This window comes from Choloepus didactylus, chromosome 7, assembly GCF_015220235.1.
Source record: "Choloepus didactylus isolate mChoDid1 chromosome 7, mChoDid1.pri, whole genome shotgun sequence".
NCBI lineage: Eukaryota > Metazoa > Chordata > Mammalia > Pilosa > Megalonychidae > Choloepus > Choloepus didactylus.
Genome location: NC_051313.1, coordinates 111,079,346 through 111,105,507, shown reverse-complemented (window position 1 = coordinate 111,105,507; position 26,162 = coordinate 111,079,346). Strand labels below are relative to the sequence as shown.

The 26,162-nt window shown below is 48.0% G+C and overlaps 1 protein-coding gene across 1 annotated transcript in view; it reads right to left on the bottom strand.

The window, feature by feature from the left end:
* LRFN2 (leucine rich repeat and fibronectin type III domain containing 2) overlaps positions 1–26,162 on the bottom strand; it is a 183,194-nt gene that overhangs the window by 38,606 nt on the left and 118,426 nt on the right. The window contains exon 2 of the mRNA XM_037843731.1: positions 983–2,407. Within this exon, the coding sequence (XP_037699659.1) occupies positions 983–2,382 (1,400 nt within the window). The 5' untranslated portion in view covers positions 2,383–2,407. The remainder of the gene's footprint in view (positions 1–982; positions 2,408–26,162) is intronic.

The window sequence follows — 26,162 nt, the reverse complement described above, 5'->3', positions numbered from 1 at the left end:
ACTTTACAAGTTAACATCATTGCCTCCCTTTCCAGGTGAGGACACGGGAGCGCAGAAAGGTGCGGACAGGTGGGCTGGATGACACCATCCCCAGCCTGCTCTGGCTAAGCAAACCTCATTCAGCTGGCAAAGGGGGGCTCTCCCCACCCCAGGGCTGCTAAGAGGAGCCACTGGGGGTGCAGGAGGTGAAGCCAGCCCAGAGGAAAATGGAACTTAGGGGAGGTAAGAAACGCTGAGTCCACAGAATTCTTTCTGGGGGCCTTTGATCCCGTTGTGCCTGAAGCAAGTCCCAGACTTTTTAATGGCATGAGCCAACAAATCCCCACACCTTTTTTTCCTCCCTCCTTCCCTTCCTTTCCTTCTTTTCTGTCTGTTTTTCTCTTTCTTCCCTTCCTTCCTCTCCCTCTCCCACTCCCTTAATTACCTACAACCAACTGTCCAGACTAAGTCATGTATGTATTATCCCTATTTTACTAATGAGGAAACTGAGACAGGCTAAGAGATTAAATGACTAGCAAGTGGCAGAGCCATGATTTGCATTGCACTCTTTCCAACCTGAGAGCCTTAACCACCGCGGCCTACAAGTCCAGCCGAGGGCCAGATTCACTCCTCCTTGGAGGAATCACATCCCCCAGCCAGGAGATCTGCTCATGGTTCTTTGTCTACCCTCCAGCCCTCAAAACAGAAAGTTCCGAGGCTCACAGCCACACGACCACCTCCTACAAACTCTTATCTGGAGATGTGGTCCCTCCGATACACATCCCTTCAAGCTGCCCACGAGGAAGTTCTTTTCTCCTTAAACTTGCAGGTGTTCTTTCTACCTCCTACCTGCAGGAGAATCCTGGGGGGGTCCTATGGCACAATTTGCCCCCAGATCCCTCCAGAACCTTCCGGAGGGGCATAGGTGGAAGCACCTCCACATCTCCCCTTCTCCTTGTGCAGCCAGACACCCTCCCTGCTTCTGCCACAGCCCCTGGCTCACCTGTAAATCAGTACCTCATCGTCAGAGCAGTTGTACTGCAGCTGGTACATCTTCACCCGGGGCGCCGACTTGCTGACGGACCACTTGACCAGGGCCGAGGTGGTGGTCACATCAGACACAAGCACGGCCCGCTCAGGGGGGCTTTTGGGAGGCTCCCCACCCCCACTGCCCGCACCTCCCCGGCTGGTCTTGCTGGAGCCGGTGATGTCCGAGAGGCGGGACTTGGGGGGCACAGTGCGGCCAGTGCTGTTGCTGAGGTGAGGCAGCTGGACGATGGAGACCTCCACCATGGCCGTGGCCTCCCCGGCAGCATTGGCGGCAATGCAGGTGAAGGCCCCACTGTCCTGCGAGGTGGTGATGAGGACGTCCAGGGTGCCGTTGTCGTACACGGCGGTCCTTGACGAGTTCCCCACCAGGCGGTCATCGGGGGCCACCCAGTGGATGAGGGGGCTGGGATCCCCGATGGCCTTGCACTTGAGCGTGGCCGCCTGGCCCTCCAGAACCAGCAGTTTGTGCGTGTGCTGGGTGATGAGAGGCGGCTCGCACACAAACTCCTCCTCGCGCACGTGCCAGAAGTAGCGGCCCTTGAGGCCTGCCGGGGAGCCACAGGTCTCCAAGTCATCATCCCGCTCCAGCCTCCTCAGCCAGAGTAGCTCACAATTGCAGTGCAGTGGGTTCCCCCCAAAACTAAAGGACAAGGGTGGGGCAAAGGGTGTTGCCGTCAGAGTAGAGGCCTGGGAGCGGGCGAAGATGGGGTCCGGGGGCAGCTTCTGCAGCCGGTTGGAGGTGAGGTCGAGGCGGGCCAGTTTCTGCAGGTCGGTGAAGGTGCCCTCGGCGATGTGGTCCAGCAGGTTGTGGTCGAGGCTCAGCTGGTGCAGGTTGACCATGCGCCGCACCGAGGCCCAGGGCAGCCCGGGCAGGTTGTTGTAGGACAGGTCCAGGTCCTCCAGCGTCAGCAGGAAGTCCTCGAAGGCCTCGTCGGCGATGCCGCCCAGCTGGTTGTTGTTCACGATGAGGTGCTGCAGGTTGACCAGGCCCCGGAGGGTGTCCTCGCCGAGGCTGGGCAGCCGATTGCTGTCAAGGTGCAGGGAGCGGAGGCTCTCGAGGTCTAGGAAGGAGAAAGGCTGGATGTGGCTGATGGTGTTCCGGGACAGGGTGAGGTCCACCAGCCCCGTCATGTTGGCGAAGTCCTGGCGGCCGATGTGGATGATGAAGTTGCCGCCCAGGCGCAGCTCCACTGTCCGCCGGTCGATGTCGGGGGGCACAAAGAGCAGCCCCTTGGAGGGGCACAGTGTCCCCAGTGACTCAGACAGGTTCTGGCAGACACAGTACTTGGGGCAGGCGTCAACCACAGCAAACGCCATACCAAATGCCAGCAGGCCACCAAGCAGGGTCTCCATGGTCTGGTCGCTCAGGCCGCGGTGCCTGGAAGGGAGGGGCACAAGGTCAAGGTCAGGAGGTGACTTCCCTCGCCCAGAACTTCCTCCCTCACACTCACCCTCTGCCTTAGGGAGCAGCAGAAAAGGGCATCTGTTCGTATATGTTCATGCAAGGTCTAATCCCTTCTACCAATCCTCTAATCCAGCTCTACTTTTTCTTTTTTCTGCTTCAAACACACTATTTCATTTACTTATTTATTATGTGTGTTGATTATTCTCCATCTTCCCCACTAGAATGTCAGCTCCATGAGGCAGGGACTTTTGTCTGTTTTGTTAATTGCTATATACCAACCATCTAGCACAGTGCTGGGAACATTATAAGTGCTCAATAAACATCTGTTGGATGGATGGATGGGTGGATGGATGGATGGAAAATTCTAGTGGTTTGTCTAATAATCATTGGATTTTAAAAGTGTTTTATGGCTATATATTTTTTTTGTACCCTATATATAATCACCTGGGTCTGCAATCGTCTCTACATCTCATCTTATTACAACCATGAACTGGTGCCCACTAGTCCCTTAAACAGTCCTGGCCAATTTTAGCAAGCTGGAACCATTTCTTAATTTCTTCAGGACTTGCCTTTTTTTTTTTTTTTTTTTTTAATTTATGGCTATATTTTAAAGCACAGATTTACCTTCTTAATTGGTTTAGGTTCAGCATGAAATTCAACTGGACCAGTATCCTTAAGAACAAGAACGTGGATAGAGAGAGTTGGCACTGAGAGATGCCAGAGTTAGTGAGGAACTGGCTTTGGATGAATTCCCCACTGTTGAGAATCCACATAGTGGAGGAGTACTTGAGAGTTTAAGGAATCAAAGAAGGGAGCGGAATTTTGGGGCAAAGGAATTCGCTTCTTCTGAGCACTTAGTATGTGCTGGGTCCTCTGCCAGGATGTTCACGTATACCAGCTCACTTGGGCCTCAGGAAAACCCCTCGCAGGAAAGGAATTCTCTGTGTATATATGAGGACTTGCCCCTGGCCTCATAGCCTCTTGGGGTCTTCAATAAAACGCCACCTTCTCAAGGAGGTCTTCTCTGACTCCAATCTAGAATTCCCAACCATCCCCCCATTCTGCATATCCCTCTTTTCTGCTTTGTATTGTCTCCTTAGACCTTATCACTGTCTAACTTACTCAATATTTTATCTATTTGTCTTGCTTATTATTTGTTTTCTGCACTGGAAGCAAAGCCCCAAGTGGTAGAGATTTGTGTTTATTCACTACTATACACCCAGAGCCTAAAACACGGTCTGGCTCATAGTAGGTGCTAGATATGAAGAAGTATCTAGGGAGAGAATAAATAAAAATTTGGCCCCAGTCTTTGTTTCTCCAAAGCTCACAGTTATCTCACTAGTCCATGTCATACTAACCATGGCTCTATTTATGTAGCACCAAAAATCTGCCACTGGTTGTACAGCATCATGCAGACCAGCATACCTCAAATTGCCTTCTAGGAGTGCTAATTAGGATTCTGCAAAAACAAGGCTTCTAAGGCCAATAAGTTTAAAAAGTGCAGCCTACTCTTTCACGCTCTTGCAAAAGCGCCATACACATTAGCAAGTTCAGAGGGTTGAGAAATTCTGCTGCAATAAAGAAATCGGATTAATGTTTAATTCTGCATTACTCCCATTTTTCACTAAAAACACCCCTTTTTGAGTAACAGCTATGAATTTCTCAAGAAAGTAGCATTCCAGAGATCCCAGTTTGAAGAATATTAATATTAAATTTAAAAACATATTCCAATCAGATGTGATTTGATTGTGCAGATTTGAATTGCATTATTGTAAAGCCCCCATATGGGACCCTTCAGGACCAAAGATTTACCCCACATTTCACCTGGTGAGAGTATTGTTCTAGAGCAGCGCTGCCCAATGGAAATATAATGAAAGTCACAAATGTGAGGCATGCAATTTTAAATTTCCTTGTGGCCATATAAAAAAAAAGTAAAAAGAGACAGATAAAATTAATTTTGATAGCATATTTTATTTAATCCACTATAGCTAAAATATTACTATTTAACAAGTAATCAATATAAAATTATTAAGATATTTTATATTCTTTAATTCATACTAAGTCTTCAAAAATCTACACTTACAGCACATGTCAGGTGCTCACTGGCCATTTGTGACTGGAGGCTACCACAGTGGACAGTATTGTTGGAGCAGGGGCTGGCTAAAACAGCCTGCCAGCCAAATCCGGCCCCCCGTCTTTTTTGTCAATAAAGTTTTATTAGAACACAGCCATGGTCATTCATTTATGTATTGCCTATGGCTTCTTGGGCAGAGGTGAGTAGTTGCAACAGAAACCATATGCCCTCAAGCCTAAAATATTTATAATCTAGCCCTTTATAGAAAACATTTGCTGACCTATGTTCTAATGGATATTCATGTTTTTTTTTTCATCTCCTCATTATTGTTACCACCTATTGAAAGCCTTTATCAAAGTGCCTAATTATACACAGTGCTGCTCTGGGTTCTCCATACCAGCCCACCCCAATCCAGGTTTCACCAGATATATCCATCCCAGAGGTGTCTATATATGGAAACTTTCCACCTGCCACCTTTCTCCATGCTCAAATGTGTTCTGGCCACCTAGATCCATATTCAGCTGGGGTGTGATAAAACAAACAAGAATCTTCTCCATGTGCCTTGACCATCTTCTAATTTTTTTTTAGCACAAGAATCAGTCTTTCCAAGGGCTCGTTCTGCCCACTGCTCCAGCTTACCTTTTCCCACTCTGTGTTCCTTTGCTCCTTATACCCAGCCACACTGAACCCCTCTCACCTCCTTAAATGCCATGCTCACTCTTTCTCCAGGACTTCCTACTGCCCTTGTCTCTCCCTGGCCTCTCCCCCACCTCCACTCCTGCCTGGCTAAGCTCCTGTTCTGACCCCAGATCTCAGCTTCAGCAACACCTACTCCAGGAAGACTCTCCAAATCCTAGCTCAGAGTAAGCTCTCCTGCTCTTTGCCCCTTATCATCTTATACTTACTCTCCATATCACTCATCACACTTTTAAATATTACTTACCTGTCTGCCTTCCTAGACTGTAAACCCCAAGACAGGGACTTTCTCTGTCTTATCCCCACACCACTGTACCCCCAGCACCCAACACCACACCTGGCTCATAGTAAGTGCCCGCTAAATATCTGATGAATGAGTGAATGAATGAATGAACAGAGAAATGAATGAATGAAAGGTGGTGCTGGAGCAAAGTGAATTTCTGGCATTGCACTGAGGTTATGAGTTCTGCATCAAACACAGCCCAGGGTCCATTTGGCTGCTCAGTAGAGAAAACCGTCTTTACCGAGTGGCTTGGTAACAGCAGAAGTATTGGCACCGTCTTCTGCCTGCCATCTGGATGAAGAGTGAAGGAGGCCATAGTTCTCTGGTCACTAGGCCCAAGTAGACTTAAGCAATGCTCCCACCCCCACTGGGGACACAGCAATGGCCTCACGTACTGGCGTCCTTCCCTGGTTAAGCTGGAGGGGGCTGTGTGTATAGGTGTGTGTGTGTTGGGGGAAGCGGTAGTGTTCTGAAAGCCCATGAGTAGGCTGTCTTCCTTGTGAGGGCTTATCAGGAAATGCTGCAGCGTTGTAAGGCTAAGCAGGACTTCCCAGCATTTTCACATCGTGGCACACATTGGAAATGAAAATAGTTGTCAGGCCCACCTGTGTGGATGGACAAGGCGTTGGTGGCCTGTGCTGGCTGTCTTCCATTTGCCCCTCCAGACCCTGTCTCCAGCCTCTCCCACCCTGCACTGTGCCCTTGGAGCACCGGCTGGCCTGCATGGACTCTGTCCTTGGTGTCCTTTGAGGCCTTTCCATCTACAGCTCCATCACCTGCCCTCTGATGGACAGTGGCGGCAGCATGCAAGGAAGACCCGGACACCCAGGGGTGCAGACCCAGGAGCCTCAGAGGCACAGGGCCCAGTGTCTCAAACAGTTTTGTTCTTGTAAATTATGCTAAACAAACCACATGAAAAAAAAAAAAAAAAAAAGAAAAAGAAAAGGAAAGGAAAAACAAGTTTGTTAAGGATTAACAAACGCCTAATGAATTCAAATCTGTGACATAATAGAGCTGGGTAAATATATTTTAAGTAATCAGCGTGGAAGATTACTGACAGAGGCGTGACTACTGAATCTTAATTAAAATTGTATTCTGAGCACTGTCACTTAATATATTACCCCTAACAGCCAAACAAAAGGCAGCTTAAACCACAAGTTGAGAGGGAGGTGAGGGGACTCCATGGATACATGTAATTAGTGCAAATCCCGGGTGGGGTGGGGTGGCAGGGAGGAGGGAGGAAGTGCTCTCTTCTGAGCAGGAATTCCAACAAATGTTGGAAGGAGGAATCCCAGGCCTACGCCCCTCTAAGCATCTGGGGATGGTGTGGGTGGTGGAGGAAAGCAAGGAGAAGTGGAGATTAGGAGAGGGCTGGTTTCAGGAACAAAGTAAAAATGCAAGTAGGAGGGAGGGTCCGCAGGATTATTTGTGGGCAAAACTGAGGGAGGAGCAAAGGGATCAGGAGTGAGGCTGTGAAAAGGATGCTGGTATCAAATGTCAGAATCAGCCTTCATAGGAGGAAGCCATCTGCAGGGGAGCCAGGAGCTTGTCTGCTCAGAATGTCTATGAGTAGGACTGAGGGAGCATAGGGGAGGCCTGGCGGGGAGATGGGTGTTGCCAGGAGAGGCAGAAACAGAGGAGTGGGGTGAGAAGGTAAAGCTCTCATCCTTAGAACTACAGGTGCCCAAGAGAATCAGCTGGTCTCTGGAAGCTTACCCAAGGTTGGAACCCCTCCCTTGGTTGGATTTCTGCATGCTGTCTTCATGACCGCTCTGCAATGTCAGCACTCCCCCTAGCCCATAGGGTGCTGCTGCCCTTGTGCAAGTCTGAGCAACCTTGTTCAGTGACCAACCCGCTCTACCATACCCTGCGGCCCTGAGTATTGTTATCCCCATTTTATCCCAGGAAGTGAGGTCCAAAGAGGATTGGACCTGTCCAACCCTTCCCCGCCCCCCACAGCTACCCTGGAAGGAATCACAACTTGAACTATGGATTGTCTCACTCTGGGTGGTCCCAGAGGAGGGGAGGCCCCTCCAGAGGTGTCCATGTGCCTGGTGTGCACAGAGGAAGTGGCTGCTTCCACTATGGGACTGCTTAGTAACTGGTGAAGGTCCAGCTCTTCAACAAATGTGGGCACTTTTGCTTCCTGCTTGGGGATAGGCTTGGAAGGCGCTCCCGTGATCTCAGAAGCAGAGCCCTAATAGGCTCTGACAGACTCACCTGTCAGGCCCTGATGATGATGACACACACATATGCCCCCCCCCCCCCACACACACACTTATTATCCTGGCAATAAAGATAGAGTTGTCGGAACTAGGCTGCTGGTTTGTAATCAGAGTCTCCAGATGGGATTTTATATTTAAAACAAAAAAGGAGGAGGAGGACAGAGAGTGGAAAAATGAAGAACATGGCAGCAGAAAAGGAAAGTTCCTTTGCCTCGCCTTGAATACTGGAGCCCACAAATGTGCCTCCCACCCCAGCCTTTGCCCCCCCTCCCCTAGCTACCCGGCCCTGCCACCCTGTCAGAACTACCTAGAGCTGTTCCAGGCAGAAGAGGCAACATTTAGCAGATCGCTGGCACGATATATGTGATATCTCTCCACTCTGATTTCCATTTAAAAGATACCATAGCAACCAGCCAAGGAGCTTCCCGCCCCTCCAGCCTGTAAATCGAGCAAGATGCCAAGCAAGATGCCTGTCTCCGCATCAGGTAAAAAGGAATGGCCCCTCCAGGGTGCTCCGGGCCTGGAGAGTGTGAATTAATGAGTGGGAGGGGTTCGATCTGCCAAGGCGAGGCAGCTGCCTTCACCTCTTTGCAGTCTTTCCCTCCCAGAGTGCTTGCTGTTCCCCATAAATCACACCACTGAAGGCCTCAGAGGGCTTGGCTCTGGGCCAAGGGGATGGGGACTTGCACTTGGGTTGGGGGAGTGCAGGGCCCAGACCGGCTGGTGGGGCTGCTTCTCTGGTCTAGGAATTGTCAAGTGGTTAGATGACCACTAATGCCACGTGTGGATTCCAGTGTGGAGCCTCTATCCCTGCCCTGCCCAGTTCATCCACCTGAGACCCTCGGAAAGGGAGAGTCTGAGGCTTCTTTTAAATGTAAGAAAAATGAGTTAGCATACGGGAGCTGATTTCCCAAAGTTCCCTCCCCAGTGGGCAAGCTGCTCTGTACAGAACCTTGTGCAGGGGTGGGGGGTGGGGTGGGAAGGGGTGGGCAAGCTCCATATGAGTATTGGAGAGGGACAAGATAGCCGCTGACCTCGGAAAGCTCCCAGTCTGACAGGGGAGGCATAGTTTCCGACCTCAGGAAGCTCCTATTTTGATGTTATAGTCACAGCTTCTAGTTTGAAGGGAAAGAGAGAGCAGAATCTAAAGGGAGCCCCCTGCCCTAAGGAAAGTTGTATCTTCGTAACTGCAGAAAGATGCCCATACAGAATGGGCAAGAACATTTCCTGTGCTGTCCCCAAACAAAGCCATGGAGATAGGGGCTGCATCCTGAATCCCCAAACTTCTTCATAAACTAGGTAAAAAGAGCTGTATTTGGTAGCATGGGCCACAGGAAAGAAAAGAGGAAATGGTATTTAAAAGATCAAAAGGGTGGAAAGAGCATTTAAGGCTCTGTTTAAACTTCTATTGTGCAAGATATGCAGTTGTTGTCATAAGTAATTTATTACGCTCAGAACTGCTTCTTCTGGGTTCTCAATGACAGCATTAGGCCTTGGTGTTAACACATTCATGATAGCTTTTATTGTGTTGCGATGTAATTCTATGTGTCTGCCTGTCTTCTACCCCATTCACCTGGGAACCGCTTCTTGGCAGGGATTGTATTTTGTTCAGTTCTGAATCCTCAGGAGCAGGCTCAGTACCTGGTACATGGGTGGTGAGAGAATGAATAAGTGAGGAAGGAAGGAAGGGAGGGAGGGAGGGAGGGAGGAAGGAAGGAATCAGTGCTCTAGCATGAATAGTCAGAACCTCTGGCACCCTTGACATGTACATTCTCACTCACTGCGGAGCATCCTTGTCCCTGTGTGGACATGCTGGGGAATTACTGTCCCCAGGGAGCAGCCCCCAACCACTAACAGGGAGGGGGATGGAGGAAAATGCCTCACTTCCTCACCCCTTGAGTGCGACAACTCTCAGGCGTGGTCTACACAGTCTCCCAGGGGACCCCAGTGGTGCTGAGCCCCAGCTGCCCTTAGCAGTCACCTGTTCCTTACCGCACCCTTAGCTTCCTCCCCTCCTCCCTCATACCTCCCCACTCCTCCCTCTGTTTCCTGCAGTCACTGCCCAGATAAACCACTTGCTCTCAAACCCTTATTTTTAGGGTCCATTTCTGAGGAATCGAGGCCAAGGCAAACATCTGAATTATAACTGACATTACCTAAGGTGCCAAATGAGCCTGGAGCATGGTGGAAGGGTAAGACAGGTGGGGGGAAATGCTATGAAGACAATGCACATTATCATCAATAACTAACAAACACTAGTAACAGATCGGAGGAAGGAGACCTTAGACACAATTGAATGGAAAATGTCTTCAACGTATTTAACAACCCGGGCCGTGGAACAGCAACCGTCTTCGACATTGAGACACGTGTGAGCCTGTGTGTGAAGGATTGTTTGTGCGTGAACGGAGGGAGGCTCGTGTATGTGGGGTTTATGGTGTGTACAGGGAGGCTGAGCGTGAATGGAGAGGGGTGTGTGTCTGTGTGTATGTGTGGAGCGTAGATGTGCGAAAGTGGGTGTGCCGGGCTGAATGCACGACTGGAGACGCCTCTGCGAGAGAATGAGGGGGGTGTCGCATGAATGGAGGTGAGAGAGTGAGTGAACGGGGCGTGTCTGCATGAATGGGGGGCTGTGTGGGAGAAGGAGGCCCCAGGTGAATGACACTACGTGGGAGCTGAGTGTACCTGGGGAAGGCAGAGGGAGTGTCGCTTGTTTCTTCTGCTTTGATGGAAACAAATGCTATTTTGCTGCTGTTTCTGACTTGAAATGGACTCATCTCCATGGTTGCCTGTGATCTGCCCCTGCTTTGGGGACACAGGCAGCCCACAGGCTGGCAGCCTCAGCACCAGCTCAGGCCTCAGCCTTCATCCCTGCCCCGCCCATCAGCCTCCACTCAGCCCTCACGTATGAGCAGGTGGGTACTCTGGGGTCACATGGTGAGACTTCTGCTTTAATTCAGTTATGATGTTGAAGAATATCGAAAATCGACCAGCCCCTATGTCTAGCATCATTAAGATTCCACAGCCTGAAGTCTCAAGCAGGGATCCACCTCTGGGAACCCGGACAATGGAACCCTTCCTTCTGACCTCGGGGGGAATGTGGACACCCTGGGAGGCACCCCCAGCTCCCCCAGGGCCTTTGCAGCCCGCTCTCCCTCACCAAGGTCTTCCCCAGCAGATCCCTATTCAAGGACCCACCCACCATTGCACATCCTCCCCACTTCCACAGCACAGCGCACACCCACCCTGGTCTCTGGCTGGTGAGCAACCTTGGCGGGTGGTCCTCTCTGGGGCAGGGCAATGGGGAGCACTGGCGGGCGGGGAGTTCCAAGAGGCCGATAATCCCAAACTCATTTCATTCGGCTGGGGCTTGTTCACTCTGTGACTAACTCTCTTCATTATGTTTGGTTCAGGCTAAAATTAAAATTGGCTTTTCTTTGTCAAGCCCTACAGGCTGGAGAGAAGGCAAAGGCTGGCATAGTGGTAAAGTTCACTGTGGCTCAAGCACATGTCTATGGACTGACATATAAGCAACACATCAGACTTGAAGGTCACTAGAGAGCAGGGCTGTGTCCCCTCAGACTGGGGATCCCCAAGGGCAGGGCTGTGTCCCCCTCAGACTGGGGCTCCCTGGGGGCAGGGCTCTGTCCCCTCAGACTGGGACTCCCTGGGACAGGGCTGGGTCCCCCTCAGACTGGGGCTCCCTGAGGGCAGGGCTCTGTCTCCTCTATATTCCAAGCATCGACCCAAAGTTCTGCGTTGTGGGGCTGTGGCTGATGTTAGGAGTGTCTTCCTGCTCCTCTCGTAGCCTCCTCCGTGCCCCACTCCTGGGGTTCCTGGAGCCCCGGGGCCTCCTCGAAGCTGCCCTTCCCTGTGAGTCTGCAGGGGCCTTAGCTGAGTTTTATTACAGCTCCCAGGCTGCTCTGAGGACACTGTCTCATTACCTATTATTACCTGGCCCTATTACTGTGCATTTGGTATGACACCAAGCCCAGTATATTTCATCATTTAATAATGAGAGAGGGCTCCTCTCATTATTAAAACCATAAGAATTTAGAAAATCAGATTTGCTTCTTGAGGGGAGTTTACTTGCTTATTCCATTTTGCCTCTTTGCGGGCAGCAGAGGGATTCCTGTAGCTGCGTGCATAGGTTCTTGGAACAGAGCCCTTGCCTGTTGGCCAGCCTGGGCTTAAAGGAAACCAGGGCACATAAAAGCAAGGGGACTTTTCAGTGGGGTGACCTTTATTATTTTATAGCACCCACAAATTCCCTGAGCAGACCTAGTCACGGGGAAAACTACCATAGTGGCCATTTGCAGGATCTCACAGAGGAGGCCCTATCTCACATGCCCCGTCAGCTCTGGGAGTATTCACCAAGACCCCACTAAAGGGAAAGGAGGGGATGTGGGGCAAAGTCTTCCAAGTCCTTCAGGGAATGGGGGTGCTAGGCCAGCACCCCACGCCTGTCTCCTCTGCTCACACTTTAAAAGCCTCCCCAAAGACCGAGGACAACTTGAGCCTCTGTTGCTTCCTCTCTTTCCAAAGAGCAAACAGAGCAGGGTGCCCCTCGCTGCGCCTGTGTTACAGTGCTCTCCCGTGAACTCCCAGTTATGGGGAAAAGGGGCAGAGAGACAGGCTGTCAGTCCTGGAAGGAAACAAATGATGGACTCAAAGCAGTGCCTGAAGGAAGTATAATGGTGGGCCCATTTACAGAGCTGTGTTAGGGGCAGGGAGCCAACAGGGATGGTGCAGCAGACAGAGGCTAGCAACGGGAGGGGAGGCTTTCACCTCTAGGCCTGAAGGGATAAAGGCAGACGGCAGTTTCCAGAACCCAGCCAGGGTGATAGCCATAGGAGCAGTGGCCATAAATAGACAAATACAACCCCCTTGACAGACTTCAGCCTGGATGGGAGCCGGCCAAGGGAATAACCACCTTTCTTTCACCCCATCCTCTCACCTCCTCTGGTGCCTGCCAGTGGCCAAGCCCAATACGAAGCCAGAGGGCAAGGGAGCTGCATGATGCTGTGCATACAAGTGGATAAGGATGGAGAGTTTATCTGGAGGAGGGAACGGAAAATAAACTAGCCCAGAGAGCTCTAGCTTACCAACTCTCCCACTTATCAACTTTCCCAATGAGTTGTTCAAAAATAAAAACACTTGGGAGTATAAGAAAAAGGAGGAAAAGGGGGAGGAGAAGGGAAAAGGAGGAAGAGGAAAAGGAGAAGAGAGATGAATCCTTTGGAAACCATGAACCCCACAGATTCAAGGGCAGTAAATATGAATCCAATTTGTTTTTACCATTTACAGAACCCAGCTTTCTTACGCACTGCCAGGCTGAACAGATAAAAGCCGCTGTTGCCACCAGGATGGCACATTTAAATTTTTATTGCAAACACCAGGCTCCATTACCCTGGGATTTGTTCTCTGCATTCCTAATATTGTCTTTCTTCATGTTGGAGAGGGAGAGTCCGGACTCCCACCTACAGCCTGATACAGCAGGAAGAGGATAGAATGGGGTTCGGTGACCTGGGTCCCCACCCTGGCCCTGCCTTGGATCTCAGCAAGCCACGTCTCCTCTTTGTGCCTCAGTTTCCTCACCTGGGGCAATTTAGGTGGATGGAGACATATCATCAATTAAGTCCATTTCCATCCTGGTTTGATGAGATTTGGGTGGCGAGCAATGAGGATTCAGGCCACCCTACCACTCTCGTCCATCCCCACCCCTGTCACTCAAGCCTGGGAAGCCTCTGTTCAAGTCTGAACCTCAGAATTTCATTTCTCCCTTTTTCCCAGTCTGCTGCCTCATCTCTCTCTTCCCTTTATATTCTTCTCTAACCTCCACCTCCACTCCCATTCTCCTTCCTCTCCATAATTTTCCCTCCTTCTCTGTTTCTCTCTGCCTCTGTCTCTTCCTCCTTTTCTTTGTTTCTCCACTGGCCTCCTCCTTGGGGACTTTGTCTGGAGCTAATATCTGGAACATTGCAACCAACCCCTTCTTCCTGTGCCCTCTTCACCTAACCCACACGGACACGTGGACATGCTTTACTCGGCAGCCATGATTCATTCAATCAGGTTTCTGTTGAGAACTTGCCCCTTGTGTGCATGACCCAGGACATGGTGGCAGGGAGACAGAGCTGGATGCCACCCCTGCGCTCTTCTCGGGGGGGGGGGGGGGGCTCACAAACACGCACCAGGAGAACTGCAATCCAGCAGAGGAGGGAAGTGTCTATGTTGGGTCTGGCATGTTACACATATTATCTTCACTTAAATTATTTGATCACGCAATACTATCTGCCCATTTTACTGGTGGAGACACTGAGGCTCAGGAAACTTAACATCACTTACTCAGGAGCTTATGACAAAAGGCAGAGCTGGGATCCTGGCCTGGGTATGTTCTACTGCATCACAGATGACACTACTCTCAAGGTAGAGAAGAGAAAGTGACAAAATGCTATGAGAATTCTGTAGAAGATCCCCATCCCTTGCCCACAACTGGGACAATTGAGAGCTTCTGGGAGGAGACGTGGCTGATAGTGACTTTGAAATGATAAAGGATGTTTTAGAAGGAAGAACAAAGATTCCAGGTATTGTAGTTGGGTAGAGGGGAAACCCGCAAGTAATACAACAGAGCTGCACAATTATGGAAGCCTTTTAAAGGAAAACATCTCTCACAGAATCTTCTGAATGCCCCAGTTTGAAATGTGAGTCCTGGCTCAGCCTCTTAATAGCTGTGTGATCTTTGGCAAGTTGCTTGACCTCTCAGGACCTTCTTTCCTTATCTCTAAAATTGAACAATCTCTTAGAATTGTGAGGATTAACTGAGTTAATATGTATAAAACACTCAAGCAGGGCAGGGCATAATCTCCAAACTATGTCACTCATTATAATTCTTATTCTAGGGACTATCTTAAAATCGCAAATGGCTGTTCTCAAAGTGAAACTGTGGTAAAGAGGGGATTTTAGATTGCCATTGAAATAAAAAGCTAAAATGTAAAACATACTTGTAGAATTGAGGTCTCCCAGAGGACTTCAGCCACTGGTTAAAAAAATTCTGTCCTTGCAGGTTTTATGGATAGGGGTTAATAATGCAAGTAAAGCTGGTGTGGGGAGCAATAATCCAACCTTCCTCCAACCCAGTGGCTCCTCCTTCCAGGGTAGGTTTGGGTGCAGTGTGTTGGGGCCGCCTCCGGCCCAGGGGAGAGAAGCTCTGTCCTCAGGGCATGGCTGATGGCCCCCCAAGTTTCTTGAAGACTGCACACAGCAGTTTGCTTGACCTAGGTCAGTTAAGGTTTGATCTATTCTCCTTGTAATATCAGGTGCTAAATGTAATCTATACCCGATTATGAAGGGAGAAGCAGAATCAGCACTTGGCTGAAGCCAGTGAGTTTGGTTCTTGTTCCACAGTTCACAGAGTTTAGTGTGTTCAGCACTAGTTCAGGTAGGGTGAAAAAAAGTGATCGTGATAATCAGATCAGAGTGAGCTTGAAGCCTAGAGACACCCACCTCTGCCACAATGTGGCCGCAGCGTTCCACGGAACTCCTACTACCCTCCATTGCTTAAACGTGTAAGGGAAAGGGTGTTCGGGACAATGAGGTCTCTGAATCCCCTTCCAGCCCTGACCTTTGAGGATCCTTAACTTACTGCAACACTCAAAAAGATCAAATATATTGGTGGCTAAATTATTAATGGCTGGTTATGCTAAATGAGAATTTTGTACTGCTTAGACCAAGGGACTGAGTCCCTACAGAAATTTTAGGCATTATCCCCTGACTTAGAGAGAGAGCTGGATGGGAAACGTCTAACAGTTTCTCCTAATTCGCACCATGGAGGTGCCTCCTGTCCTTTTACATAAAGCAGAGCCAGAGGAGACGATCGCCCCTGGCTTAAGTTCCCATGCAGAGCCGAGGAGGCTGGTTGAAAGTGCCGTAGATCAGGGAGGAAGGGCTGGTTCTGTTTTGCTGCAGGAAGGAAACAAGGGCAACTTCCTGCAGTGGCGGGGATGGGTAATGGGGAGGTCGGGCTGGAGGTTGGGACGGTTGTCAAATCAACCAGCTCTCCCTTGACACCCAGCACTGGGCTCTTCCCAGGAGGTGACTGTGGAGACCCATCTGGCCTCTAATATTCATTCTCGCCCTCTTCCTCAGTAAGAATGCCCATGTGTTATTTGGGCACAAGGCCACTCAGATGGAAGACTATATTTCCTGGGCTCCCTCGTGCCCAGGTGTGGTCATGTGACAAAGTGCTAGACAACAGTAAGTAAGTAAACACGTAGTACATGATGTCCTGGAAGTGTCCTTAAAGAAAGGATGCACCCTTCTTTGCCCCTTGCTCCTTCCTACTGATTGAAATGTGGATGGATGGACAGAACTTAAGCAGCCATCTTGGACCATGAGGTGGAAGCCATCGGTTGAGGATGCAAAACAATGGAATAGAAAATAGACCTGGCTATCATGGCACCACCATATAGCCCCAAACTCCCTGTACTTTTTAAAAAATTGATTTTTATTTTGAAATAGTTTAAGACTTCTAAGAAGTTGCAAAAATAATACAGAGAGTTCCTGTGTATCTTTCACTCCACATCTCCCAGTGATTACATCTTATAGTACGTTGTCAAAACGGGAAACTGACTTGGTCCCATATTATTAACTCACAGACCCTTACTCCCTGCACTTTTTATATGAGAAATAAATAAAATTCTATCAATTTAGGTCACTTTTATTTGGGGTTTTTAATCACTCAAAACGAAAAGTATTTCTAACTGATATCATTACCCAGCTCCGTTCCTGATAATTGTACATGGAAGGAACTGGCACAGATACAGGGAACAACTAGAAAGCCTGCAGGACAATGTGGAAAAGTCCTTTAGCACAATAGAGTCATCAGACCACTGAGTCACCTTTCCCTTTGACGCTGCTGGGTGCTATCGGTAGAACTGTCTTCCCCTACCTCCCTACTCAGCCTCTGACCTCAGCATCCTCGCCCCACCATTGCTAACTCTGCACTCACCATTCTCTTCCCTGAACCACCTTCAGGCTGACTCTTACCTACCTGGAGCTCTGCACCTCCTTGTTAATTCCTGGATACCTGAGATACTCATTAGTGTGGTGGACTCTTGGCCCATCAAATTCACATGACAAGAGGGGAAGCAAAGGCGGGTGACATTTGTTGGTATTTTCAACTTGGGTGAAAATAAACAAATTGCACTAGAGTTAAATGTCAGGAGTCCCTGAGCATATTGCAAGGCAGGGAGGCAGGAGCACCTCCTCGTATGGAGAGCCTTCCCTGTATCCCGGAGTGGGTGTGAGTCAGGGAATGCATCTGGGCAGGGAATCTGCAGGGAAGGCCAAGGATCACATGTTTGTTCAAAGTCCAGCTTTATCCCATGTGGGCAAACCGGTTATACCTGGGCAGCCCCCACCTGAGGACACTCATTCATCCTGAAAACATTTTCAGAGCACTTACTGCATACAAACGTTTTTCTAATAGGCACTGAGGGGCAGGCAATGATGGAACAAATATGTTTGGTCCCTGCCTCCAAGGAATGGATTTCCTTTAGAGTTGAGATAAGGTGTACAAACATATAACCGGATGTAAGAAGAAAATGATCTTCATATTAGGAGTAGAAAGTTCTCTGACATTCAAACAAAGGAGGGAGAAGGAAGATCAGGTAAGAATTTTGGAGAACTTGCCATGAGACCTAAAGGAGGAACAACATTCAGACATGCAAAGATGTGGGTTGTGTCATTCATGTAAAAGACAGCCTGAAAGCATTTCCACCCACATGGTCATCAGCTTTACTATTATGGCTCCCCCAAAACTGAAGGGAAGTGCACCTAAGGGAGTCAAATGTGACGTAATCTTACAGAGTGGTTGTTGTTGCTTTAACCCTTAACCCATGGAAGGGTTTCTTGGGTCTAAGAATTTATTGGAAATTGTATGCAGAATTCTGTGTGATTACACATTTTTCTGGGAAGAGTGTTCAGAGCTTTCATCAGATTCTCCAGGTGGGAGGTGATTTCCCTGAAGTTAAGAACCCCTGTGCTAGAAGTGGATCTCGGGTCATTACTTGTCTGACTGAAACCACTCTATGAAGAGAGGGAGGCAATTTCTACAAAGGGCTCCTCCTCAGCTCTAATGCCTGAGATCTGAGTCCAGGCCTAATCTTGGGCCCCCACTCAGTAGGCTGGCTCTTCCCTTGGGGAAAGCAAGACCTTCTGCTTATGTCTGGCCCCGCGGTGATTGAATTATCAGCTCTTTCATTTAATGAGTATCTCTCTGGACTGGCCACAGGACCTTGTGTTGGGGAGAGCAGACATTTCATTACTAGAATTCCAAGGAGCTGTGTTGCTCCTGGTTTGCTGACAATTACAGACAGGAGCTGGAGTGCCAGGCAGCCTCCTTGTGTGAGTCTTGCCTTATTGGAAACATCTGCACTCTCTTCTACCCCTAGTCGCATCTGTGGCTCTGTGTAACCAGGGGAGGCAAGAAGCCCCTTCTAGGAGATTCCAAAGTACAAAAGACAGCCTTGTTTGGATGTTGCCTTGGGCCTGGACCTATCTGGCTCCAGAGAGACGATGAGGAAACACATCACAGCCCCCTTCCAGATTAGAAAGGAGAAAGACCTACAAGGGCACCAACTCTTGCAACCATCACTCCCTCAGCTTGACATTCCAAGGGTGTGTCTCCCAATGAAAACATTATATATTATAATATATATATTCACCTACAATAAATATATTTACCTATAGCCACCATATATGAAATGCTGAGTTGCAAAATCTAATGTATAGTGAGATCCCACTTTTACCTCCCTAAAGGACACATATACACACATAATATGTCTGTCTATCTATCTATCTATCTATCTATCTATCTATCCATCATCTACTATCTATAATTGTATAAGCCAGAAAATTTTTGAAAGGGCACAAGGAACTGTGGTTTCTCTGGGAACTGTAACTGGGAATCTAGGACAGAAAAAGACTTCTTATTATATGCACTTTTGCACTGCTTCCATTTTTAATTTAAAAGTATTACTTTTATAATAAAAAAGTACTTATAAAGTAAATAACTGATTGAAATAAATTAATACCAGTAGACTTTCTCCTCTCCTCCTTACTCCCAATGCTTCTGCCTTGGAGCTATTTTTTTTTTCTCTTACTTGGCCTATTTCAGTAGCTTTCTGTTGCCTCTTTCTGTTATGCCTCGATGTGTGATTGCCTTTGCATCATCATGGGATTAGTTCGCACCACTCTCCCAAGCACATTGTGTCCTCTTGGCCTCACCTGCCTTCCCCCCATGGCAGAACGCTTTTGTGCAGACAAGCATCATGCTCTCCACCCCAGGGCACAGGATCTGGCTGCTCAAGTAGTTCGAATGGCAAAACCTGGAAGTGCAAGGGAGGAAACTCTCTATGGGGCATTTTGGCAGAGGAAATCAGGAGATAGGAGGAAGTCAGGCACATCACTTCCATTTCCTCTTCCCCCCACGATACGGGCTCTCCATAAAACCGGTCCAGGAGTCTTTTGCCTGGCCGAGCAGCTGCACCTGACAAATGATCAACGCTGTCTCATTGTGGCTTGTTGTGAAGCAGCTGTTATCCCAGTGACACCTCCTCTGGCATTGCTTCCCGTCCTTCCCTGCCTTTCTCCATTGCCGTCACTCTCACTGCCCTGGAACTCTAACTCCCACACAAGCATCAGCACTTAATCCCTGCCTCAGGCTCTGGTTTCTAGGCTGGATTGCATCTCCAAACAGAGGAGATTCAATACTTTGCTGCACTGGAGCTCAGGTTGGTCTGAGAGAAGTGGCAAGGTCACGAAATACAGACCTGATGGATACTGTGGTAGGCAGAACTCTAAGACGGCCTCCAAGACTCCCACTCCCTAGATGGTCCCTTCCCCTTGAGTTTGAGCGAGTGGGGCTTGTAAATACGACGGGATATCACTCCTGTGATTATGCTACATTATAGAGCAGAAGGTGTTGTGCAGGTACATCAAGCTCCCTATTTAATTGTCTTTGAGTTCATCAAAAGGGAAATTATCCAGGGTGGGTCTGACCAAATTAGGTAAATCCTTAGGTGGGATTCAGACCTTCATGAAGTCAGAGATTCAAAGCATGAGAGAGATTTCTCCTGCTGGTATTGAAGGAGCAGGAAATGGTGGCAGCCTCTAGGAGATATGGGAGACCCCTGGTGGACACCAGCAAGAAAGCAGGGTCCTCAGTCCTACAATCACAAGGAGCTGAATTCTGCCAACATTATGAGAGTGCTTGCAAGCAGGTATTTCCCCAGTAGAGCCTCCAGATGAGCAGGCACCTGATACCTTGATTTCAGTCATGAGAGACCCTGAGCAGACGACCCAGTTACAATGTGCCAGGCATGTGACCCTCAGAAACTGTGCGCTAATAAATCTGAGTTGCTCTAAGCCACTGAGTTTATAGTAATCTGTTACACAGCAATGTAAAATTAACATAGATAGCCAGAAGCATGAATTCATTAAAGACTAAAAGAAGGACACAGCTAATGCTCAGAAAACCAGAGGACAAAGACATTGCACTTGAGGATGTGGATCTAGGAGAGAGACACGGGGAGAAACTAGACCAAGATATGAGGTGAGATTTGTTTCCTAAGCCAGAAAGAGCCAGACTCTGTTGCTACTCTGGGTGCTTGAAATTGAAGCTATCTTTTGTATCCTGTGCTCCCAGGTAGGGAGTGAAATACTGATGAAGATGATGGTGATGGTGGCAGTGGTGATGGTAGGGATAGTGATGGTGGCAATGATGTTACGTTAACCCCTTATATTTGCACAGCCCCTTATAGTTAAAAAAAGCTGGTGTTTTTCTTGGCTGGTTTGATTCTCCAAGAATGCACTGCAGGGACTAATTTCCTCTACATTTTACAAATGAAGAAAATGAAGACAGACAGTTGAGGGTTCTCCAGAGTTACATAGTTATTAAATGGCTGTCCAGGACCCAGATCTAAGTTTGGGGCTCTCTCCAAGGAGGGACAGAAAAGAAAGGAATGAAATAGGAGTAGTTGTGCTCCTTGGGTAACAGCCATAAGACCAAGCCTCAGAGTCACCGCTACTGACACTTAGTTAGAGTAATTTTGCACATGGGGAAAAGTGGCTTCCCAGAAGGCCCATACATGTGCTTTCCCCAATCAGCAGCAGGTCGATCATACCACTTTTCAGCATCTTACTCCATAAGTGGTTACCTGGACATTATCCACTCCTCTCCAGGCACCCCAGGCTCTCCTCACGCACCTCCTCCCAATTACCCTTCCCAGTTCCCAGTTCTGCTTGCTAAGAATATCATCACCATATGGGGGTATGAATGGATAACGATGGTTGTACATTCCTGTCTCCAAGCCAACAGAGATGCGTGTATTTTAAGAGGGTTTTTCCACAGCCGTAATTCAAAGCAGAGATCCTAATTATGTGGATTTGAGGCCTTGAAACACAGGTTGCTGCCTGCTCTGGAAAAAAGCCCAGCATCCCAGAAGGAGGTTCTGGGTATAGGATGAACTTTTTTCTCCCTAAAATGATTATTGTATCAATCACAGGTGTAAATATTTGCTGTGATTTTTGGGAAAAGGTGGAGCTTGCCTTATTGTCAGCCTACCCTAAATGGTAACATCAGAAATGAGAAAACTCTCTAAAAAGCTTAAGGTGCCACAATTTGCCATGGGACCTTGAGCAAACATTTGTGGCAGATCTGACTAGTGTTTTCACCAAAATCCAGCTCTCCTCACCTTCTAGGCCTGCAGAAGATGACACATCTCAATCCCCTTGCAGGTTGGTGAGCTCTTTGATGATGTCTAGCTAATGAAATGTGAGCAGAAGTGAGGTATATGACTTTCTGGGTAATCAAATGAAAAGCTCATATGTGATTATCTAGTCTGTCTTCTGCCCTGTCACGAGGACCAAAGAAGTTACATGTTTCAGATGGTGCAGTTACAAGAAGATGCAGCCAACATTAGCCCAGATCTCTTAGCCACCATATGAAAGACTGTTGCCCTGGAGAGTCTCTTAGGCCCACCCACAGTGGGTTTTGGGTGGGTGGGAAGTAAATTATTGTCATGTCAAGGTAGTGAGACTGGGGATTGCTTGTTAAGAATGCATAACTAGCTTATTCTAACTCATACATCACTTAACTTCACTGGGCCTATTTTCTCTTTCTATAACTGCAGAGAAAACCTGTCCAGTTTTCATCATGTTAGGTTGGTTGTGAGGAGCAGTTGAAACCATAGGCAACCGCTTTGTAAACATGAATATATAAATTATGTAAGGATAATCAGAGAATGGGCAATTTGCCAGAATGGAGGTTTCATTGCCAATTGGTGTTCTTCCTATGCAAGCAGTGACGACCCTTGTGCATGAGGGGCCAGGAAGAGCCGGGCAGCAGATATTCTAACTTACAGGTACTACTTAGGAACATCAAAAGCCCAAAGATCTCAGAAAACAGCAACACATGTTCTCTCTAGTGTCCAGCCCCAAGGTGTCCACTGAAATCACACATTGGGTTTTAAATCCTGGCTATATTAGTAAGTGACAGCCCAGAGCAACACAAAGTAACTCTCAGCTTTTTTTATTCTCCCAACAGTGATACAGAGCAGAAACATTCATAGCCCTCTTTCCTTATGCCAAAATACTCCACCCCTCCTCCAAGGTTCAACTGGACACATGGTAGGGGCCAGAGACTCCATTTTTCTGCATCTGGTAGGTTTGACAAGGTGACCTTGTGTTCTCCAAAGGAGGGTGCGCAAAAATGATGAATGTGACTTCTGCATCCTTTGCCTTAAAGAAAAACTATCATGCTTTTCTTTCCAGTTCCCATGGGTTGGAAAGCAAATGTGCCAGCAACCCAGCCTGAAGCATGCAGATGAACACAATGTCCAAGGCAATAGTCGAGCTACGAGATGGAAGTACCCTGGGTCCATGACTTTGCTTGATCAGCCTGGACCAGCTAGACTGTTATATGAGAGTGAAATACACTTTCATCTTAATTAAGCTACCATCTTTTGGGACTCTTTGTTAGAACAGCTGCTCCTTTATCCTAACTAATACACTGGATAAAAAGATGCCACAGCAAATGGTTTAGTTCACTTCACACATGCTTTCCAAGAACCCATACTACCAACAGCAACAAAAGCAATTTTTCTTATCTGTAAACTTGGCTAAAGATCTCTGCCTTCTCTAAGAATGGAAGCCAGATCCCTTTCTGGGGTAGGCGGGGTGGGGGGAGGGTCCCTGAAGGGTCTAGCAATCTGTAAACCATGCTATCTAATGCTCCTCATTTCCCCCAGTAATACAAAGAAATTGTTTCTCCACCTTGGCCATCATGTTCTTGACAAGGTGGACAAAATCTAAGATGGGGCTGTCTCAGGAGTAAAGTCTCAGACCAGAGGAACCACCATTGCAGAAGATGACATGTTCCCTGGTGTCCCTGCTAGGGGCAGCAAAAGAGAGGAAGAGGCTCAGGGAGGCTGTGTGTGATGAATAATTCCCTTAAAATTGCAGGTAAACGGTAAGCACTTTTTACTGTACAGAGATATTTTAGGTACAGATACGTACATGGCCCTTGGCTGTGAACTTCTGCTCATGTGCACCCCACTCTCTCCTGCTTCACCATGGCCTCCACCTTATTTCTCCAGGTCCAAATCCTTCCAGTCTTTCAAGACTCAGAACAATCCTGCCTGTCTCCCACAACCAGATCAATCACTCCTTTCTCCAAACTCCCAAAGAAACTTTAACTATGCTTCTTTTGGCACACTTGGCACTTTGTACCTTGAGAATGGGTGGGTAACGATGCCCAGTGAATGCTTGTTGAGGGGCTGGAGGGAAGACCTATTAATGAGAACATCTAACATTTGTCTCTGGCACTCTGCTAGGGGCCCCGTAAATATTATCTCATTTAATCCTCACGTCGACCCTATGAGGCAGGTATGATTATTATCTCCACTTTGCCTGTGAGGAAATTGCAGCACAAAGAGGTTAAGTAACTTGCTCATGACCCCCCAACTAACAAGTGGCAGAGAAGAGATTCAAATCTAGGAGGCTGCAGTCCTGAGCCAACATTTAGGAGGACTGCGCAACACTATACTCATTCGTGAGCGGGACAGGTGGGTGCCGGGAAAGCTGGGCACCAGGGACATACCAGAGAAGGAGGCAGCAGACAGGAGCAGCTGCAAGCTCAAAAGCCCCTGGGTGGGCTCCTATGTGGAGTTTCCTTGCTGTGATTCCTATCAATAGCAGGCCTCAGGTTTGAGTAACTCAACTGAGACAGTGAAGCAATTCTGTCAATTAAGTCAAACGTCTGGTCAATATAGCAAAAAATCAGTCACCAGGAGTCTGGCCACAGGCCCCTGAGGATGGGAGAGATGCGTCTCTAATTCCCAGTAGCTAATTTGCATACTCCTCTCTGATTGGTTGATGAGCCGCACACCTAATCCTTTCCTAAGAATCCCCCCCAGGAGCACAGGAGGGACAAATTCTGTGCGGCTGTAAAACGTGCATTAGAATGGAGAGCAGAATTCAGCCCAGATCCAAAAAGCGCATTCCCAAACTCAGGGTTGTAAATTCTGTGCTGCCAGCTGTAGAAATGCAAATTGCCATAATAAATGACGATTATCCCAATTACCTCTAATTGTCTGGCGCGTGTAGTAAGAGCTTTACCATAGGCGAGGCCAATAAAGGAGAGGGAGTATTTAGCAGAAAACTCTATACAGGGAGCTGGGTTACAAATGAAGTAGGTGAGCCGGCTCAGGAGGCCCCCCCATCATGGCCCCTGGGATGGACCGTCACACAAAGACAAGGGGGCTTCCCAGTCTCCCAGCCGCTCAGGAATGGTGCTGAGGCAGTCACATCTTTACGCAATGGTCATTAAAAGCTATTTTAAAAATTGGCCATGGACTGGAGAGATAAGGGCAGAGAAAATATGCTGTTCTACATGCCTCCTTCCTCCTGGCCAGCTGGGTCAGTGAAATAGTTAGGGGAGAGGGGAGGCTATTGAATGGGACAACAACATGATTTTCCATCATTGTAATGTAACATTTGATTCGTCCATTTATTTAATCAACCAGCCAGGCATTCAGGAAGCATACACTATATACCAAACATCTGGGAACAGAATTTCAGAACCCCAAAGTGACATTAGAAATTAGACACATTGCGTATCCAACATTGTGCCAGGTGGTTTCATTCCTTTTTGTAACAAATAACTTATTGAGTGTCTACCTCATACCAGGCACTGTTCTAGGCAGTGGGATACAGCAGTGAGCAAGATTCCAAAACAATAAAAAATAAAATCCCTGTTCTCAATGGAGTCTACATTACAGTTTGGAGACACGGGGAATAAATGAGACAAATAAATTATACAGCATATTAGAAAGTGATACATGCTAAGGAGAAAAATAAAGCAGGAAAGGCGATGGGATTATCAGGGCTAGGGATTGAAATGTAATGTAATTTGGAAGACATGAAAGAAGAAGACATAAAATCTAAACTGTAGTAGCAATGAGACTGCCCCTCCCCACCAACACTCTTTAGTCACTACCTAAACGAATAGAGAAAATTTGATGCAAGACAGGAAAAAAAAAAAAATGCAGTCACCTGGTATCTACAAATGCATTAGTGAAGGTCCTGTTTGTAGTTGTGTAGGCTCATTTTTTATTAGCTTAAGTAAGATCACAAGTCTTGCTGGGGCCTCTTACTCCTGTTACAGTATTGATTAAGACTGAGCAAATGCAAACCGTGAGCAATTTGCACGCATCCTTGTGAAATTAAAACCTTTCCGTTTCCTGATAGAGCAGTAATTACTATAAAGAACTAAGGCACCTTGGCTAAAACCAAAGAATGGTCTCACGTGCCAATGAGAAGAAAAAGAGAGCCTCAGTGATGAGTCCAGAAATGGTTGCCCTCTGTTCCGGTTCTTAACCCTGGCTTGAGCAGAGGACAGAAGTGTAGGTGGGCTCAGAATGATGGAGGAGATCCCCAGAGGGTGGCTGGCAGGAAGCTGTAGAAGTCCCTCCACAGTCTCAGAAGATTCCAGGTATAGCTCTTGGCTTTGGCTGAAGATGCATCCTCCAGTGGCGTGTGGATCCCATCCCAGGAGAACTTGCAAGTTCCCCTCAGAACTCAACAGCCTCCCTCCCTAAGCCCCCCTGTCTAGGAGAAGTCCTACGCCTCCCTCCCCCAACCCAAGCTTTTTATACTTATTTCTCTTTAGGCATTTTCTTTAGGCATTTACGTATCTCTCAATTAGTCTTTGTAAAGCAAACCTGGCTCATCAATGGACCATAAGAGACACACTATAGCAATGATAACTCACGAGTGACAGCACTTTACAGTTCACAAAGCACTTTTGTGTCTGTTACCTCACTGAATCCTCACAACAGCCCCACATGACGGGTGTTAGCATCTCCATTTACAGATGGAGGCACCAAGGCTCAG